General features: G+C 36.6%; 2 protein-coding genes across 3 annotated transcripts; one reads left to right on the top strand and one right to left on the bottom strand.

The window, feature by feature from the left end:
- Positions 1-700: 700 nt before the first annotated feature.
- LOC122401477 (coiled-coil and C2 domain-containing protein 2A-like) lies at positions 701-3,522 on the top strand. The gene is made up of 3 exons (XM_043403624.1): positions 701-2,345; positions 2,408-2,562; positions 2,636-3,522. The coding sequence occupies exons 1-3, from the start codon at positions 701-703 to the stop codon at positions 3,173-3,175; spliced, it is 2,340 nt and encodes a 779-aa protein (XP_043259559.1). The 3' UTR covers positions 3,176-3,522.
- Positions 3,523-3,713: 191 nt separating this feature from the next.
- On the bottom strand, positions 3,714-11,638 carry LOC122401429 (elongation of very long chain fatty acids protein 4-like). 2 transcript variants are annotated; one of them, XM_043403548.1, is made up of 7 exons: positions 11,525-11,638; positions 8,510-8,591; positions 7,848-8,035; positions 7,675-7,755; positions 7,238-7,409; positions 6,812-7,089; positions 3,714-6,453 (listed from the first exon to the last, which is right to left on the bottom strand). In XM_043403548.1, the coding sequence occupies exons 2-7, from the start codon at positions 8,586-8,588 to the stop codon at positions 6,301-6,303; spliced, it is 951 nt and encodes a 316-aa protein (XP_043259483.1). In that variant the 5' UTR covers positions 8,589-8,591; positions 11,525-11,638; the 3' UTR covers positions 3,714-6,300. The 2 variants fall into 2 exon arrangements, with proteins under 2 accessions (XP_043259483.1, XP_043259482.1); XM_043403547.1 differs by lacking the exon at positions 11,525-11,638 and adding an exon at positions 9,326-9,639.
- Between the last annotated feature and the right edge of the window lie 5,124 nt (positions 11,639-16,762).

The following is a 16,762-nucleotide window of genomic DNA, read 5'->3' as shown; positions in this document are numbered from 1 at the left end:
TGCAGGTACTTATATTCCCTCGTAAGACTTAAACGATTTAATAGTGTCGATTAACTAAAGATCGCAATTCATTGTGTAAGTATAGGGACGAATATAATAAAAAATCTATATAAATATTAGATCGGTACTTCAACAATTTTTTAAGAAATACCATAACTCATGCGTTCAAATTTTTCAAAAGAAACTAAATCGATAGTTGACACTTTACAAACAAGTTATACATATGTATGTATGTAGTTGTAAATCAGTGCTGTTCAACGGCATCTTGTTTTCCGTTTTACTAGTAAGGAAACCATAATTTTTTGTTACGATTACAAAATTTGTCATTAATGATTACAAAAATTAAGTGCTGTTTTTTTCATCATATTAATTGTACTTATAAGAGTATGTTAGATTTTGGTTTGTACAATTTATAAGGTTTATTTGATATTTTAAATAAAACAGTTTAGGTTAACGGTAACTGAATAGGTGGCAGTAAATGAGTCATTTACCCTTCGCATGTTTCTACAAATGGAAACGAATTACATACTATAATATTATATACCTGCACATGTAATATACATACGTACAAAAAGTTAGGTTACGTACACACGAAAAGAGCGTTACAATTGCTAGGCAACCCTTCAATGTAAACAAATAAATGATAAACGTATTTTCAGTTGTGTTCACATTTTCGTGGTAAACTGAAATAGTTTTTAACATGTCTACTCAGGATATTGATTTTATTAAAGGATATGCACAACACGAAGAAAATAAGAAAGAGCAAGATTTAAGTGTCTGTTACGCATATCCTATTATAAATAAAATAGATAAAACTGATGTTTTAACAGAAAATAGCAAAAGTCCGCGGGAATTAAGTCAGAAATCTACATTAATCGAAGATGGATTATATGTTTCCGATAGTCCTTTTATTTATAATGACGTTGAACCTTCTCAGTTTAATAATTTGAATATTTTAGAATATCAATCTAAACGTAAATTCTGTGGGAAACTTGTAGAGATTGTAGTTCGCGAGGTCAACATTAATACTTCAGGAGATCAATCTGATACAATTGAAATCACATTCATCTACTTATTATTTAAGAACAAAATTATATGTAAAGCAAACAGCCCATTCAATAGAAAATTACACAAGTTATTGATTAAAACTTCGGAATGTAATAATTTTTCTATACAAGTATATGCCAAAGGTGGGCAGTCTAGTATATTACCATTGCCATTACCTAAACGTAATGTTGAAAACAATAAAGTGGAAATAGATTTTGCAATAAGCAACAATTTTGGTAGAATATATGCTGGAACAGTAATGTGCACAATTACTTTAAGCGATTATGGTGAAAAAGAACAAGAATCCTACACAACACATCTTTATAAATTAAGTAATGACCCAAATGATCCACAAAACATTATGTCCTTGCTCAGACCATCCAAGAATCTTCTCAGAAAAGAAGTAACATATTTTTTATTAGAAAATCCAGCATTATCTTTCAATGTTGATTCTCAATCTGCTATTTCTAAGAATGTTCAAGTAGAAGAAGCAAAATCACCAGATATAGTTGTAATGGAACAATCTGCATTTTCTTTACTTGATATGCCATTTAGGAATCTATTTCAAACTAATCGACCATTAGAACCATTATCTAGTACTCATAGACACAATGCAATAGAAAGAACAGTTCTGGCTGTTACTATACTGAGAGGAATAGAAATACCAATTAGGGAAGAATCTGCACTGGTGCAACCATTCATTGAAGTTGAATGGGGTAATACGATTCATGCAACATCTGTGGCAGAAGGCCCAGCACCTGTATGGCAACAAACAATGCATTTTGAGTTGCCAAAACAAAATGATGAATACTGTATAAAATTTCGTTTATATGATCAGCATCCTGTTTGGGGTCAACAGTGGTTAGGTGAAACTAGAATTCCTCTTGAACATCATAGAAATCATCAAGAGCTTGAACGATGGATTGTATTATCACCTTTATTTAGTCCATTGTTATTATTTGGTTATATACAAGCTAGCCCTGGTCAATCGTATACTCGCATTTATGTCTTAATTAAAACAGAACATCTGAATAGTTTAAAGTTTGTTGAAAGTACTACCATACATACATTGTTGAAGGGAATTCCACGGTGCCTTGCCACACCATACAAAATTAATGGTTTGGAAAACCCAAAGGATGTGGCAAGATTAGTGATGCTTTTATCACCATTGCCAGCTCATTATGGACCAATCACACCTCGTCAAGCATTAAACATAAAGAAAGTCGATCACTATGGAAGAGCAGCACTACTTGCAGCACTATTACAGAGTTTTGGTTTACAAATATATGTTTTATTAGGTATGTAACAGTATCATGTATTTTTAATTTAACAAATTTTAATTATACAATCGATACAATAGGGTCATCACAAATAAGTAAATGGACTGCATTTGTTCTAAGTATTAGTGAAAATGGAATATACACGTTATGGGATCCAGAAATTGGAAGTTATCATAAATTGGATGATAGTCATTGTCCCTTAACTAAGGTGTCTCGTTTAATTAATCAGTTTGGTGTTAGTATAATAGATTTGACAATAAAATTTAAAATAATATACATGTTTAATATTACGAATAATATATTTATAGATATGGGAAAATTTGCAAAAATCTATTTTACCTCATAATCTCAAGTATGATGTAAAATCGAGTAAAGACTGGCGACCTATTGATTCTATTATTTTAACAAAAACCGATCATACTGTACAAACGTTAGAATTAAGTATTACAGACGAGGAGGTGAAACAAATTAAAAAAGCGACCGCGGATATAGAACAACGCTTGAAAGATAAATTAGCCGATTGGCGTAGCACAGCTGGCATAACAACAATATTTAATCGACATGCAACGACCCTTTTACGAAATTTTATTTCGAATATAGAACCTTCCTCGGAGCCACAGTTAGATAAGAGAGATTTGAAACAGTTATACAGAGCTTATCATGTTCATGGTTTTGTATTAAATAAACGTGAATGCGGTATAGACGATTTGACCGAACAGTTGTACGCAACAAAAATTCATAACATAACCGGTCCTGTTGAATTTGCTCTAGTGTGTCATATACAGCTATACATTGGAAAAATCTGTTCAATGTGGTTGGCTGTTATAATTCTTAGAAGTCGAGATTAAATCATTCATATGTCAGTGTATTTGTTTATTACATACTTATATACTCCATTAAAATTGGTATTACAATGTATACAAAGGAGGATAAATAGTTGGTATTTATCACAAAAAGAAATTCTTCAAAAAGTATTGCTTCGGATACAAACTTCTAAAGGTGTACTTTTATTAAAATTTTTCATATAAGAAAATATGTGACAAAATGTCACATAAAAAGGTAATAATGAAAGTTCTTTAGAAAACGCTAGTATGCTACGATTTTTTGTCAGCAATCGTTTCGATAGACACGTGGAACTGTTAAAGGTAATATTTTTAATAAAAAAGTACAAAGTTTCGATAAACGATATAGTCAAAGAATACTACAATTTTTTGTAATTATGTAGCTTTCTTATTATCGAGTTATTTATATTAATAATGTGCGTTATTTGTACATAAAAACAAAAGTTTATTACACGCTATTGTATTATGAATTTCTCATAAAAAAATTTGAACTTTTACAATATTGACTTGTGTAAATGTAATATCAACTTCGTGTAAATGTTTTCAGTTCTCAAAAGTATTCTATTTTCAGCATTACATTTTCTGACGAAAATTATGTATAAGCAACAAATATATTTACATAGTAACAATTTTTAGTTCAATTTCAATACATACGCATATTATAATGATAACATACAACATACTGTACTTAAAACATTATTAACATCCTTTTGACATCTGATTTTATTATCTGTTGTTTTACAGTTTTCTATCTCGAATGGAAAAGGTTTGATGAACAAACACCGTTGGGAATAAATATAATGCATTTCGTTTGATCTTTTGCATTGCGCAGCAATGCCATTTTTATAACAATTGTAATTTTTCCTTACATATTGCGACAATAATAAAACGTATTAACAATACTATATTACTTAAGGGTTGTAGAAATAGTTGAATCAAACAGACGCGTGCAAACAGATACGATTGACTTTCGGACGATCGTGATCGTATATCCTCCCAGTTGTATTTTTACTCGAAACTGGGTATACAAATTTTTCATGAGAATGTCAGGCATGTTCCATTTTTACGAAACTTTGATTTGTGCGACATGTTTACGTTTCTCAACGAACGTAGAACAATTTTGTTGTATTCAAATTTCATTGTTCTAATCTGTTCCGTTAAAACGACTAAAATTCGTTCATTATGTTATATTTACGTTATGTGTGTGTAATTCCTGTGTAAAATCATCGTAGAAAAATGTTTACTTATATAAACGTTTATCAAACTAATCTAATTTATCTAATCGATAAAATTTGAATAAAATAATTGACGCGAATTCGTGAATGTTTCCATTTTTTAAACAAACAGATCTTTGAGCAAAATTAACGACGAATGTATTTTATTACTCTATAAATGCCTAGGAAAAATTCATTAAATAATAAGACTCTTCTATAGATACAACGTTAGGCATGTGATTTGCAAAATGCATATGATTTTTTTTTCACAACGCGTGCATCTTGATTAATAGTTCACGGTTGTGTTAAAATGTCTTTTTTTCTCATTTATTTGAAAAGATCGTTCGTAAGATATCTTTATAGGATATTTCAAAAGTATATGTAAATACTTAAGTATTATTACTTAGTATTAAGTATTTACGTGTATTTCTGAAACACTCTCTACATATATCACGGTACGATGTTAACTAGACGTCGAATGTGCAAATGTAGGTAACTTACAACCTTAACGTGACCGTCAACACTTGAATTCTAATATTACATCTACCGCGTGAAAACAAAATCTAAAGACAGCCCCCGCCTCGACGATCCTTTTTTATTATGTTTCTTTACAAGGCAGATTTTAACCGTCGACCATCAAAAGATTGCTTATTTTAAATTTACGTTACGCAACGCTATCGTACTCGATCACATTTGATCTCACAACTCTTCTTTTGACGACTAAACTGCTATGCAGGATGGCCAAAGGTACCTATCCGTTTTGGCGAAACAGAGTAAACCTCAAACGAATATCATAATGACGCGATTAACCTCTTCTCGTTCTATTTAACTCGACAAAATCCGGGCCCAAACGGTAGGCGTCAACGTGCGGTAAACAGAACAGACTGTCACTAAACTGTTTTGTAACAGAGATTAGAAGAATCGTGACCAACTCTTATGGCGTACCGATAGGAACTAAAACTCAATCACGATCGTGATTTGCTGTCCGCGAGCCTGGCTCGTGATGTTTCCGTTTGGCCCGACCTTCTATTCGTAAATCTGGCTCGTCATATTCATGCTTGGGCCAAAATCTTCATCACAAGTCAGACTCGTTAAAGTACGGGAAGGGGTTAACGAGTCTGGCTCGCTAAATGGCACGGGAAGAGGTTAATATGTTTACTTTGATGTCTACGTGCAAGTATTTGGACTGTATTTCTATTATTTTTATAGTAACGCATTGAAGGAATCAAACTTGTGGACATTAGAAAAGAAACGACAAAAAATGTCATAAATCGACGACGAAATTCGTGAGCCGTTGAATAAATTCGAAAAATGTACGACGACAATTTCGTACTTGATATTGAAGAAGTTTTGCTTCCAACAAAATGGTTAAAAAAATAATGGTAATTATTTAGAGAAGGTGGGGTCTCACCGATTTCGATGATTTTTTAATATGTTGTAGAAATCAAGATTTTGAACAACTTTTTCCTATATTTAAAAATCAAACGTTAGTATTTTCTATAAAAATATACGTATAATCAGATCTTATAGACATTTGTTTGTCTTTTTGCCCTGCTTTACCAAAATAGAGAAGAACCTTTGAGACACCTGATACACTCGACTAACTTGTATTTACAATACCTTGGAACAGTGATTCGCCTAACTTTGTGTTGCTGATCCAAGAGTAAACAAAATCGCAGGCCGGTAAGTTTACAATCGCATTATATTAGTTCGCTAGAGAAATCCGATATTTCTGAAACGTTACAGCGTTTCAAAAGTCATCTCGATCACGAAAGTATTTCGGTTTCGGAGGTAATCGTTACCAACACCGATATCTTCGTGAATTTCTATATTCATTTCTCTTCTCTTCGAATCTTTCTATAACTTGCGGCTCGAACGACAGTGTTGGTTTAAGGAAGAACTTAGGAAATGCGTTGTTCATTGAGTCTTTTTAGCCACGCCGTTCGCGTGTCCATTAGCGTGACCATTTGCGATTTTTCCGTTGCAAATTGCTCCGTCGGTAACTTCCTTCTTCGATTGTAGTTTCGCTTTCAGTTTTCCTAACTGCCTTTCCGCGTAAGCTTGCTTGCCCTGTACAGTCGATGTTTAATGTTAATTAATTGTGTATCGTGTACGAAAGGTTATTTGTAATTTTAATTATCGATTGCTTTTTAATAAATTCGAGGGCTATTCGTTGAGACCCTAATGGTTTAATAACATGAAAATGAATATGCATTTACTGCAATACGGTAATGCAGTTTAACTTTTTTAAGATCTAGAAGCCAACAGTGTAAGTTAAATTTATTAACTCAATAAAACAAAAAGTGAGGAAAAGTAATTAAAATATAAAATTTTTAAAAATTCAAAGAGTTAATCGACTAGCTTGCGAACGGATCATGTGTGTAAATGCGTTGATATATCGTAGGTGTCGCCACTTTGGAGTCGTTACCTTTGCGATGTACGCTTTGGCGTAGAAGTTGCCGAACAGAACGATGAAGGAGATCATGTAAATGACGAGAGCGTATTGCATCCAAAGCGGGAAGTCGCATCCCGATCGAATACCGTTGATGCCGAGGATTAAGGCAGTGGTGAACTGTATCAGTTGAAGAATGGTCAGATATTTTTTCCACCAAAGATATTTAGCCACGGATGGTCCAAGCGCCGCCAATCCGTAATAGGAGTACATGAGGACGTGAATGAAGCTGTTCACCATTGCTGGCAGGAAAGCTGCAAGATAAGTAAATTGTCAAATCACCGATCACCCCATCCAATCACCCGAGAAGCTTGTTTTCTCACAAGTACGTTCGAAGATGAAAGATTGCCCGCGCTTCAGTAGCAAAAAAAAAAGAAGCATTTCATGTGAAAGGGTACTTACTCGATCCACTCGGGACCCATTTGATACCAATCCACCATAACGAAAACATGGTGGAGTGGTGGTAGACGTGAAGGAAGCTTAACTGATTGTCCTTCTTCCGTAGAATGAAGAAGAACGTATCACAGAACTCTAGAAGCTTGCTGAAGTAATACCACCAAACAGCATGAGCGATCTACGCGAAAAAAGAAATAAATTTAAGAAAATTATCATTTATTTTCCTGACCATTATCATCAGAGCGTATATGTACACGGTAAGGAACATCAATGGTAAAAATTTTTTAGTAGATCGTTAGTTACTACTGCAAATAATGTTATACGAAAAGTTAATTTTGTACATTCTTCCGAAGGGTTAACGATCGAGTATGTTTCAATATGCGTTGTTAATAAGTTTGATAAAAGAGAGTTTGTTATTTGTAGGCCTAATGTTTTTAACGTACCTGCAATTCGTCAGGACGCGTCACGTGCCTGATTGGTTGGCATACGTAGCTGTAACGTAACCTAGTAGACGCTACGAACAACTGTAAATAATAATTGTAAAAATTAATACGTAAATTGGGGATAAGAGTGAAATGCGTTGAAGTTATTTGAAGGGTGAAAATGAGGCAAATACCTGAATGGCGATGTACGCATTGAGACAGGCCATCGTAAGGTTATAGGGTACGAGAGCCCACGTTAGCTTGAAGGCTTTTCGATTTCTCATGATTTTCGGCCCGGCCCATACAATGAGCAGGTACAGCATCGTGTATATCAAAGTTGGTTTTGGTGAGTCGACCAGCAGCCATCCTCTCGTTCGTTCATCTATATGCCAAGACAAATTGTACGTTTTAAGGTTATATTGATTTTTCACGGTTCATCAAACTTTCAAATCGCCGTACTGAAAAATTACAAATACATGACATATCAGGTTTTGCAATTCGATCACAGAACTGTCCGTATGAATAAATCACTATACGCGGCTTCCTTTCGACAGCCATTTAGAATAAAATTTCGCTCATCTCTATTTTACGATAATATTATCACAAAATTCTAGTACCGGTGACGTAAACATCGTTCGATTAAATTTATATTGTCAATTTTGAGATAAATAAAATGTTCGAGCGTACTTTCTATGTAAATTCGTTCGAACCGGTCATAAATTTAAATAATTCGACACTGGATTTTTCGTCGATACATCGAATTCTCTTCGAAGTTTAATTTATCGATACGTACGAATTCGACAAATTTTTTATAAATTTCATCGCCGAATGTAAATAGCAAGGCATTGTAGCTTACCGGCAAGAGATAGCGTCCAGAGGTAGTAATCGTAGGCGTCATTTACTAAAATCGCTGTGGAATTAATTAGGTTTGCCATTGCCTGGAACAGAATCATAACAAGATTTATTTTAGAAACAGTTCTGCAACCGTTGAAAACGAGCGCAGCGCGAGAATGTTTTTAGCGACGGTAAACTATACATTTTCCTTATCTTTTATTTATATTTAATCGTGTAGCGTAGCAGTAATTTGTCGTATTTATTTCAAAGTACAATCGATAGAGAAAGATAATGACGATTACAATGTAAACGGCGGAGAGTAATATGCATCTTGCAACTGTTTTTTTATCGATAAATTATGCTAATCAATACTACTTATATTATTGTGTGGTTCTTGAGTGCTGGAGTGCTGTTATTATACCTAACTTCAAATAGATATTTGAACACTTAGCGCGTCGCGTAGAGTTTTGATAAATATTTGACTACGCGCCGACGAGTATGTCGGCAAATATTCGATATATGTATAAAAATCGCTGCCTGCAAAGACAGACGAACGCTGGGTCATATCGATCCTTGATAAAATTTTCATTTTATTCAGGTTTCCGTTTTCTGGAATTTTATTATTAGTAGAAACTATAAGAATTATTCGAGAGGCGTGCGTGAACGTAGAGATAAAACGGAAAGTATAATCGACGAATTAATAAATGCGTACGAAGCTTTCTTCGGTGTGGCGCGATGCACTATCATTAGCCCGTCACTTAATGGTTATTTCTTCTACGTGTACATTATCCGGTCGTTCACTCAAAGATGGAAGCGTCATGTGTAACTTTCACATTACCGTGGAACCTAATGCCATATCACGCGCTATCTGCGGGAAAACATGTTTCGTACAATCTTTCCGTGCAGCTTGGATTTCGATTTGTTCGATGCTCCACGATCACGGCTGCTGGAATGTCTACTTTCATTTGCGGTCTGGCTATTGCCATGATCTTGTGGCAAGTGCAAGTGCACGTCCCCCTAGCAACGACTTAGCTTTCATCTAGTTTCGGATTTAACTGACACGCGCTGCTAGACACACGCACACACACGAGGTTGTACCGTCTAACCGGTTCGAATCGTATCGTTCGAACGCGTAGAGATTTAAATGAAGAATGGAAGAACAAATTATGTCAAACGTACTAAGATTTTACAGATTGTAAAGGACCACATTCTACGTAGGAACGGCATTTTAAATATAATCCCGTTTGGATCGATTCATTTGAATACTAAGAAAATGTTTCATACAAAAGTTATATCGTTAACGGTAGAGGGCATATGAATGCCAAGGTATACCTGCAGTAGAATGGAGAAAGTCCTTTGAGGTAAATATGTTGAGGACGAGATTGAGAAAAGTGAAAGATAACTATAATAAGTAGACGACAATTTGAAGGACAGAAATTACGACAGCCTGAGGGGCAATACTATAAGTAGAGGTTATAGAATTCACGTGCAATCGACTTTTCACGGAAACCAGCACAACAATATTAATAGAGGACAATTCGGAAGGCAATTGGACAGTCTCGAAGTGGTACTGTTACTAACGTTTCGACGCATTTCTTTCGAGCTATTTGAATTCGTATAATTACGGATCATTTTGAAGATAACTAAACACAAATGAATTGAAACGCCAGTAACTTATGAAAGACTGTATAATTGTCTTCCTTACATTCGCGTAATGAATTTCTGAAGAAAGCTTCCATGAAAGTCCAATTGCACGATACAGATTTTGAAAGAAAGTTAATTATCATAAGAGATATTCTAACTTTCAGTTTTCAGACCGTGCACCATTTCAATCGTGTTTACAAACATCAGAGGTTCGTTAATTTGTATAGAATACTCTATTTGTTTATTATTTGAAGATTCTCGTGAATAAAATTATTTCTCAAAAATATAGTTAGTGACTTTTTAGACACAAACTGATAGAATTTTCTATTTTCAAAGCAATTAGAAGCGATGAAAAAGCAGTGAGGCCATTTTAGCAATTAATTTGAGTAAAACGTTGGCTTCTCTGTTACTAAATCATCCGAGGTTGTTGCTGTGCAATACATTTCATCGACGTTATCTTCCCAATTAGTAGTCGCGAGTCAGCCACGATGTGATTCTTTATTGATCTAAACGTACATACATCATTCTTATACAATGACACTGGTTTTCCAACAGCCCGTCCACGATGCGAGAATGATTCCGGTGAAAGTTCGATAAATCAATTCATAATCTCTGAAAGCTAAGTGAAATCATCCGTGAATTAGTTCTTTTATTCGGTATTGTAACGACTCGTTGATTTGCATTTTAATGATCGACGCACGATAGGAGATATTTATCATTAAAAGACAAATTAATAAACGAATACGTATATTTCTCTTTTTCAATATTTCAATTACGCAAATAATTTTTGTTTTCTGTAACAGGTAACGTTTGTTATTCGAGTGGAATAATGGATTTCGAGATGACCCAGTGCTCAAGTTTGGGTTCGTTCGAACCAAAGGTAATATTAATGGAAAATTGTTTATGCAAACCTTGTACAAGACGAATTACGTTATGTTTTATGTTCAAATTATAACGACAGTGATAAAATAAAACGTCACCCATTAGACCACTGTGAGCTCCCACGCGATTTACCACCCCGTTGGTTATTCGGGGCCCCTTAAATCGTAATAAGTAACGAGGGAGCTGTACGAACTCGAATCCTATGCGGAAACGCGGTACGAAGAGTCAACGAACCAGTATTGTATAAACCTCCTGGATCAACAAACAGCAATAGAACGTGGCTATCAACGATAGGATAAAAAGCATAGTCTATCTATGTATACATAGGATAAAACGTTAAGAAGCCCAGCTCTTAGAGTTCAAGGTCCAAACCTTGGGAGTTCGTAGCATTCATAGTTCGAGTCGCGACCCCCAAAGCTCAGGACTCGGGACTCGTTTTACCGATACTACATCGAACCGATACCGTCCAAGCCAGTTTTGGATGGATAGTAAAAAGAATGATAAATCTTACCTCGGGCGATGCCTGGAATCGTCAGGCACCTACAGCCGGAATTGGCCACTGAGCTTCTCTCTCACCTTGCTCGCGAACGTACGGACACAGATACGAGAGGTATAACGACGATCGAACGGTACTCGAGGCGCACGACGGATCGCCTGCACGGTGTCAAAGGAACATGACCCGTTGTGAATCTAACCGTGTATCAGGTGACACCAGCCACGGTGTCGCCTGCGACTGAATACGAATAATATTAATCTCCGTCGGTTCCCGTATTCACTGCGACGAAGAAGGATCGTGATACGAGAAGGTCGATCGGCAAAGTGGCAGCGCTTTCTGCCAGTTTCGCCGGACCGCTTTATAACTTTGGTCTGCGGAGGTTTCGGTATCCACCATCGGTGTCCTACCGCGGTGGTTGGCCTGTACACGGTGGTGGTACGATTTCCAAAGGCATAAACGCGAACGAGGCCACAAGCTGGCCGGGTGGTGGGATCGATCGTGGGGATAGATCGTTCAGGAATCGGTCAAGACGAAACTATCGACCACCGCCGCTCTGCTGCTGCTGCTGCTGGATCCTCTCTCCCTCTCCGTCACCTTCAAACGATCCACCTATGAACGAAGGAATCCCCCTCGACACTTGCTATCCGTTGCCCACCACTTAGGCTAGGACGAAAACGGCCATCGGCGCGGGGGGGCCCGTTTGTGTAACACCGGCTACACGGCGAAACATCAACGCGTGTCCTCGATTCCAACGGACCCAGAACGAGAGAGGAGGCGACGGAACGACTGTGTACCATGGGCATTTTGGATGCTTCGAACGACACTGCGCGATTTCGGTACTTTCGATATTCTCGGTACAGATAATCGGGTTATGCACGAACGCGTTTCCTGGATTTTCAAGTTCAGTTTCATCGATCAGCTTTTGGGTCGCGACACAGTACAGGCATCCCTCGTATAATACGATACAAGTTAGGCCATGCAAAACAATATACTGGTACAAAACGTAAGGTTACATTCCAAAAGTTAACAAAAACATGCTATTTTTGTCATAACTGAAAGTTCATTAACTTTAACGTTTGATGCTGATGTAGTCGTTGTCATGTTATATATCTCCTTTTACAATATCTTTTCTGTGACATAAGTCTTCTAAGAATAAGTAAACATTAAGCAGAAAGCTGTATCTTATAGTTTCAGATCGAAGGTCGCGTCGTGTCTGAGAAGTTAACCCCTTAACGCTCGTGCCTCTGACGTGTACGGTCGCAGAGATTCAAAGATGGCGGACCGGAAGTCACACCTGTACGTTTCAAGCCCGTGTATCTTTGTAACGAAGCTTTGGATCGAAAAACGGTAAAGTACTTTTCGATATATATCGGCACGATGAACCCTTTCCATCCCTCTTCTAAGAGACCACAAAGAGATGTCTAATAAAATCCCGCTAAATCGATACTGACCATATTTATATCAATGTCAAACTGCTACCGATTGCATGAATGAAAAATAAGATCTTAGGCGTTCGATTCGCAGTTAGCGATAGGTTACCTAACTGAGGAGGAATTGAGGATAATTAAAAGTAACATCAAAATTTCGTTTAATGGTTCATAAATAGTGACAAGATATCGGTTGTAAGCACCTTGTCAACAAGAAAAAACTTGTTTATACTATCACAGAAATGCAAGTAAGACACATCGTCGGTCTTACTTTATCAGTTGAGAGTTTTTTGCTCTGTGGTGTGTGATTTTAGAAAATGACACGAGGATCATGGTGCGTGTCTAGTGATGGCCATAAGAATACTTCTAATGGCTTCATACTAAAACTTAAGGTCTAAACTTCGATCGGTTATTTGTTTTCTTACGTGTTAATTTATTAAACACATAACCATGTGTCGAAACGTCGACTGATTTATTAAATTATCATACAGTACTCTTCGATTTTCAAATAAAGTTACACAATACGTTTATAGAATAATGAAACAATAATTCGACGAAACTTCTGGGCGTTAGGTTTATAGAATACAGTCGAGTTTGGTTGTAACGAGCAAAAAGTCATAATGGATGTTAATTTTTATATCAATAACCAGTGTTCACGGTTGTTCAATAATCGAAGTATATATATACTTTGGTATTCTCTGTATTCCAATCATCCACTGTACGAAAAATAGTTTACTGCGTGGCGTTTTCGAATAAAATTTTCCTGTTCGCTCGTCTCCGTTTGTGTATAACATAAAGTGTGTTGTATCGGATACATGGTAATACAAAATATCATTAAACGGCTAGTTTGCATTCTTAAACAGGCCTAGCATACAAGGAATGCGTTTGTTTATGAGAGGCGGCGTCACTTATGAAATGACCTAATAGAAAGCAAAACGGTACTTTAACGAAGCAACGGACCAGCTCTCGAAAAGATTTATGACCCGGAGAGTCGATCTTAAGTACCAATATCCAGCATCGAGATCAGTTTAATCGAATGACCTTGACGCGTATTAAGAAATTTTAACGAATACAATGCGCAAGGTGCAGAGAAAAATAGTTTCAGTTTCAAATTTAAAGACCAACTTTAGTTTTTGATTTTTCTAACTTCTTTTTTATCGTTTGACACTCCATAACTCTATAGTTCACGCACAATTTGTAATGTGGTTCTATTGTTTATCAAATTGTTAGGCAGTTACCTCTCAATTAATAACTACGACAATGTGCGAGTACATGATTGTATAGTTATCAATGTCATCGACATGTAAACGGTACACGTTACAAAGGATCGATCTTGCGTACACAGTTGCTTTCTCTATGTGATCGAAATCTGGTATCTATACAAGGTGTCTCGAAAATTCCAATACTATTGAAAACGTGGATTCGTAGAAATTCTTTTAAACAAATATATTTATTTCAATCAATTAATTATAACTATCTTAGCATCGATCAATATATTTCCGTCCTCCGTAAATAATATATATTTATGTACTTCGATCACCGACCTGTCGAACATACAGTTTCGCTGCAATAAATAATATTCAAACGATCGAGAATATTTTACGTTCTCTAACCTGACGCAACCTCTTTACACGATGATCGTGCAGTTAAATTTTTAATTGGTGGAAAACTGTATTTCCAGGATACTTAATTTGAAATATGTGAATAGCAAGAATTAAAAAATAAACTAGTGAAATTAGTTATTGCCACTAGCAGGCGTTAATGGCTTAACGAGATGCATCTTGTGTCATTTATTGCAGAATATTATCGAAACAAACACTGTTTAAATTTACTACGTTGTCGTTACGAAAGGTGTGAACGTATGTACGTACGATGTAAAAATTAATAGGAGGAATATACAAGGTGTCTCGGAAATACACGATACTTTGGGGGGTGCATTTTTAGGGACGCTAAAATAAATAAAAATGTGTTAGTTTTGTTAATTGACTAGGTGATACGTGAGATTCATAGAATTCTCGTGGAATTTTACGACGCGAGGATGTAAATATGGATCCAAGAGAAAGCGATGCATGGCGTAAAAGTCGTCTGTCTTCTTCGAGGGACAGATTAAAACGGGTCAGTGGTCAGTTAGCCGTGAAACACGTTTCCAAATATTCGAATACATTCACCGAAAAAACTTTGGCCTAACGTTACCTTTCGCCTGCATGTCGATCGTCGCTTGCACCTAATTGGCTCGTTCGAAATTCGCAGGTGGACGTGAAATTCTTTAGTCACACCAGGGCTGGTCGCCTATAGGGGCAGGCTCCAGCTGTTAAATCATCTTCAAGTTTAATAAAGTCATCATGGGTGGGTCAAAAGTATTCCACAGATAGATTGAAGCGACGTTTGAAAAGGTGGCTTCCATAACTGTAGGACCAGAAGACAAATTACACGGTTTGTTCCGAGAATGCCATAGCGTTTTTTTGTAAAAATATCATTTGTGGCACCATTCATCGAGATCAGAGTCATATTCTTTTGAATGAAGATTCGCTTATAACTGTACGAAGCAAGTGTCGTTAACCGTGGCGCCACGAACGATCAGTATCTTTTCGTTAACTATGGCGCAAGAAACTAAGACATCAGTTTGTGCTACTTAATGGCTTGAAAATATGTCGTAGCTCCAAACTATTCGTGGTATTCTGATTTGGACAATTTCTTTCTATTGCAGAGCCGTCTGGAAACCGATTAATTTTCGTTGGGAACGTCTCTTCGTCAGATTACAGGAAGCGTCTAAAAAATCGTGGCGACAGTTACGTGCCACGCCTTGTATACTCTGTGCTTGAGGGTTTGGCCTATTTTTCGTCTCTAATTAAAACTTTTTGTGGCGAGTACACTTGTTGGTTCATTCAGAGTTTTCCGGCCTATAATTAAGCGTTTCGTGCGGTGTAAAGCAAACGAAAGATGGGCTTTAAACGTATGGTAAACGGACAAGGAAAATCGCGATTCATTTTTCGGGATTGTCGAATCTCTGTGATTTTTAATCGCATCTTTACGAACGTCGACTCTTTCTTTTTAACATTTTTTACTCGCAAAGTGAAATCGATGCACATGCACGACACCGATTTTATATTTTTCTTTTTCTTAAAAAATATGAATATGTATGAAACTATGAATGCCCTGTCATACAAGAAAAAATGTAGTTTCATGTAAATTAGTATGACACCTCTGCGATAGAAATATTAGTACCATTTGTTAAAGAATGACGTAAGAGTTCTTTAAGACTCGAGGCTTTAGACACAGTATATCCGTTAGGCAAATAGAATCTGAAGAACTTTTGGAAAGTGTTCTTCAACGATTTTACGCTGAATTGCTTTTCAGGTATTCTTTTTACAAATTATGCGTTTAATTGATTCCAGGGCGAAACAAATTGGAATAAAATAGTCAAGGTCTTTTAAACTTGACACGACATTGTCCCAGGGCTGTAAAAGTCAAGACAGAAGGCTTGTTTGACCTTACGATCGATTGGCAGGAGGAGACGTGTCTCTTCCAGAGGCCACCAAACGGACGCGAAGGAAAACCTGTTCTTGATTGGCCTCTCCGCATCATTTAGTGGGCCAACTGGTCTGAATCTTTCGAGTGGGGCTGCGTCAACAGGTAGATGTTCAGTCTTTACGATCGCCTCCGTGTTCCTCGATTCACCCTTCTTATTGTGCCCACGGGAAAAAGTTCTTTCCCTTCTCCCGATGGAGGAAAGAAGAAAAAGGACCAACGAAATCTGGCCTACGAGCGGAGAAAGCGAGCCTCTGGTTGCTTTCGTCCATGCACGTACTCCTGCACGATGCCTGCG

Source organism: Colletes gigas, unplaced genomic scaffold, assembly GCF_013123115.1.
Source record: "Colletes gigas isolate AHSC1104 unplaced genomic scaffold, ASM1312311v1 Colletes_gigas_Sc00025, whole genome shotgun sequence".
NCBI lineage: Eukaryota > Metazoa > Arthropoda > Insecta > Hymenoptera > Colletidae > Colletes > Colletes gigas.
This window is presented reverse-complemented; position numbering and strand designations above follow the sequence as displayed.

Coding starts and splice junctions, on each gene's coding strand:
- LOC122401477 (XM_043403624.1), top strand. CDS start 701: ATGTCTACTCAGGATATTGATTTTATTAAAGGATATGCACAACACGAA. Junction 2,346..2,407: donor ACAAATATATGTTTTATTAG/GTATGTAACAGT, acceptor TCGATACAATAG/GGTCATCACAAATAAGTAAA. Junction 2,563..2,635: donor GTTTAATTAATCAGTTTGGT/GTTAGTATAATA, acceptor ATATATTTATAG/ATATGGGAAAATTTGCAAAA.
- LOC122401429 (XM_043403547.1), bottom strand. Junction 7,410..7,674: donor CGCGTCCTGACGAATTGCAG/GTACGTTAAAAA, acceptor TTTTTCGCGTAG/ATCGCTCATGCTGTTTGGTG. Junction 7,090..7,237: donor ATGGGTCCCGAGTGGATCGA/GTAAGTACCCTT, acceptor CTTATCTTGCAG/CTTTCCTGCCAGCAATGGTG.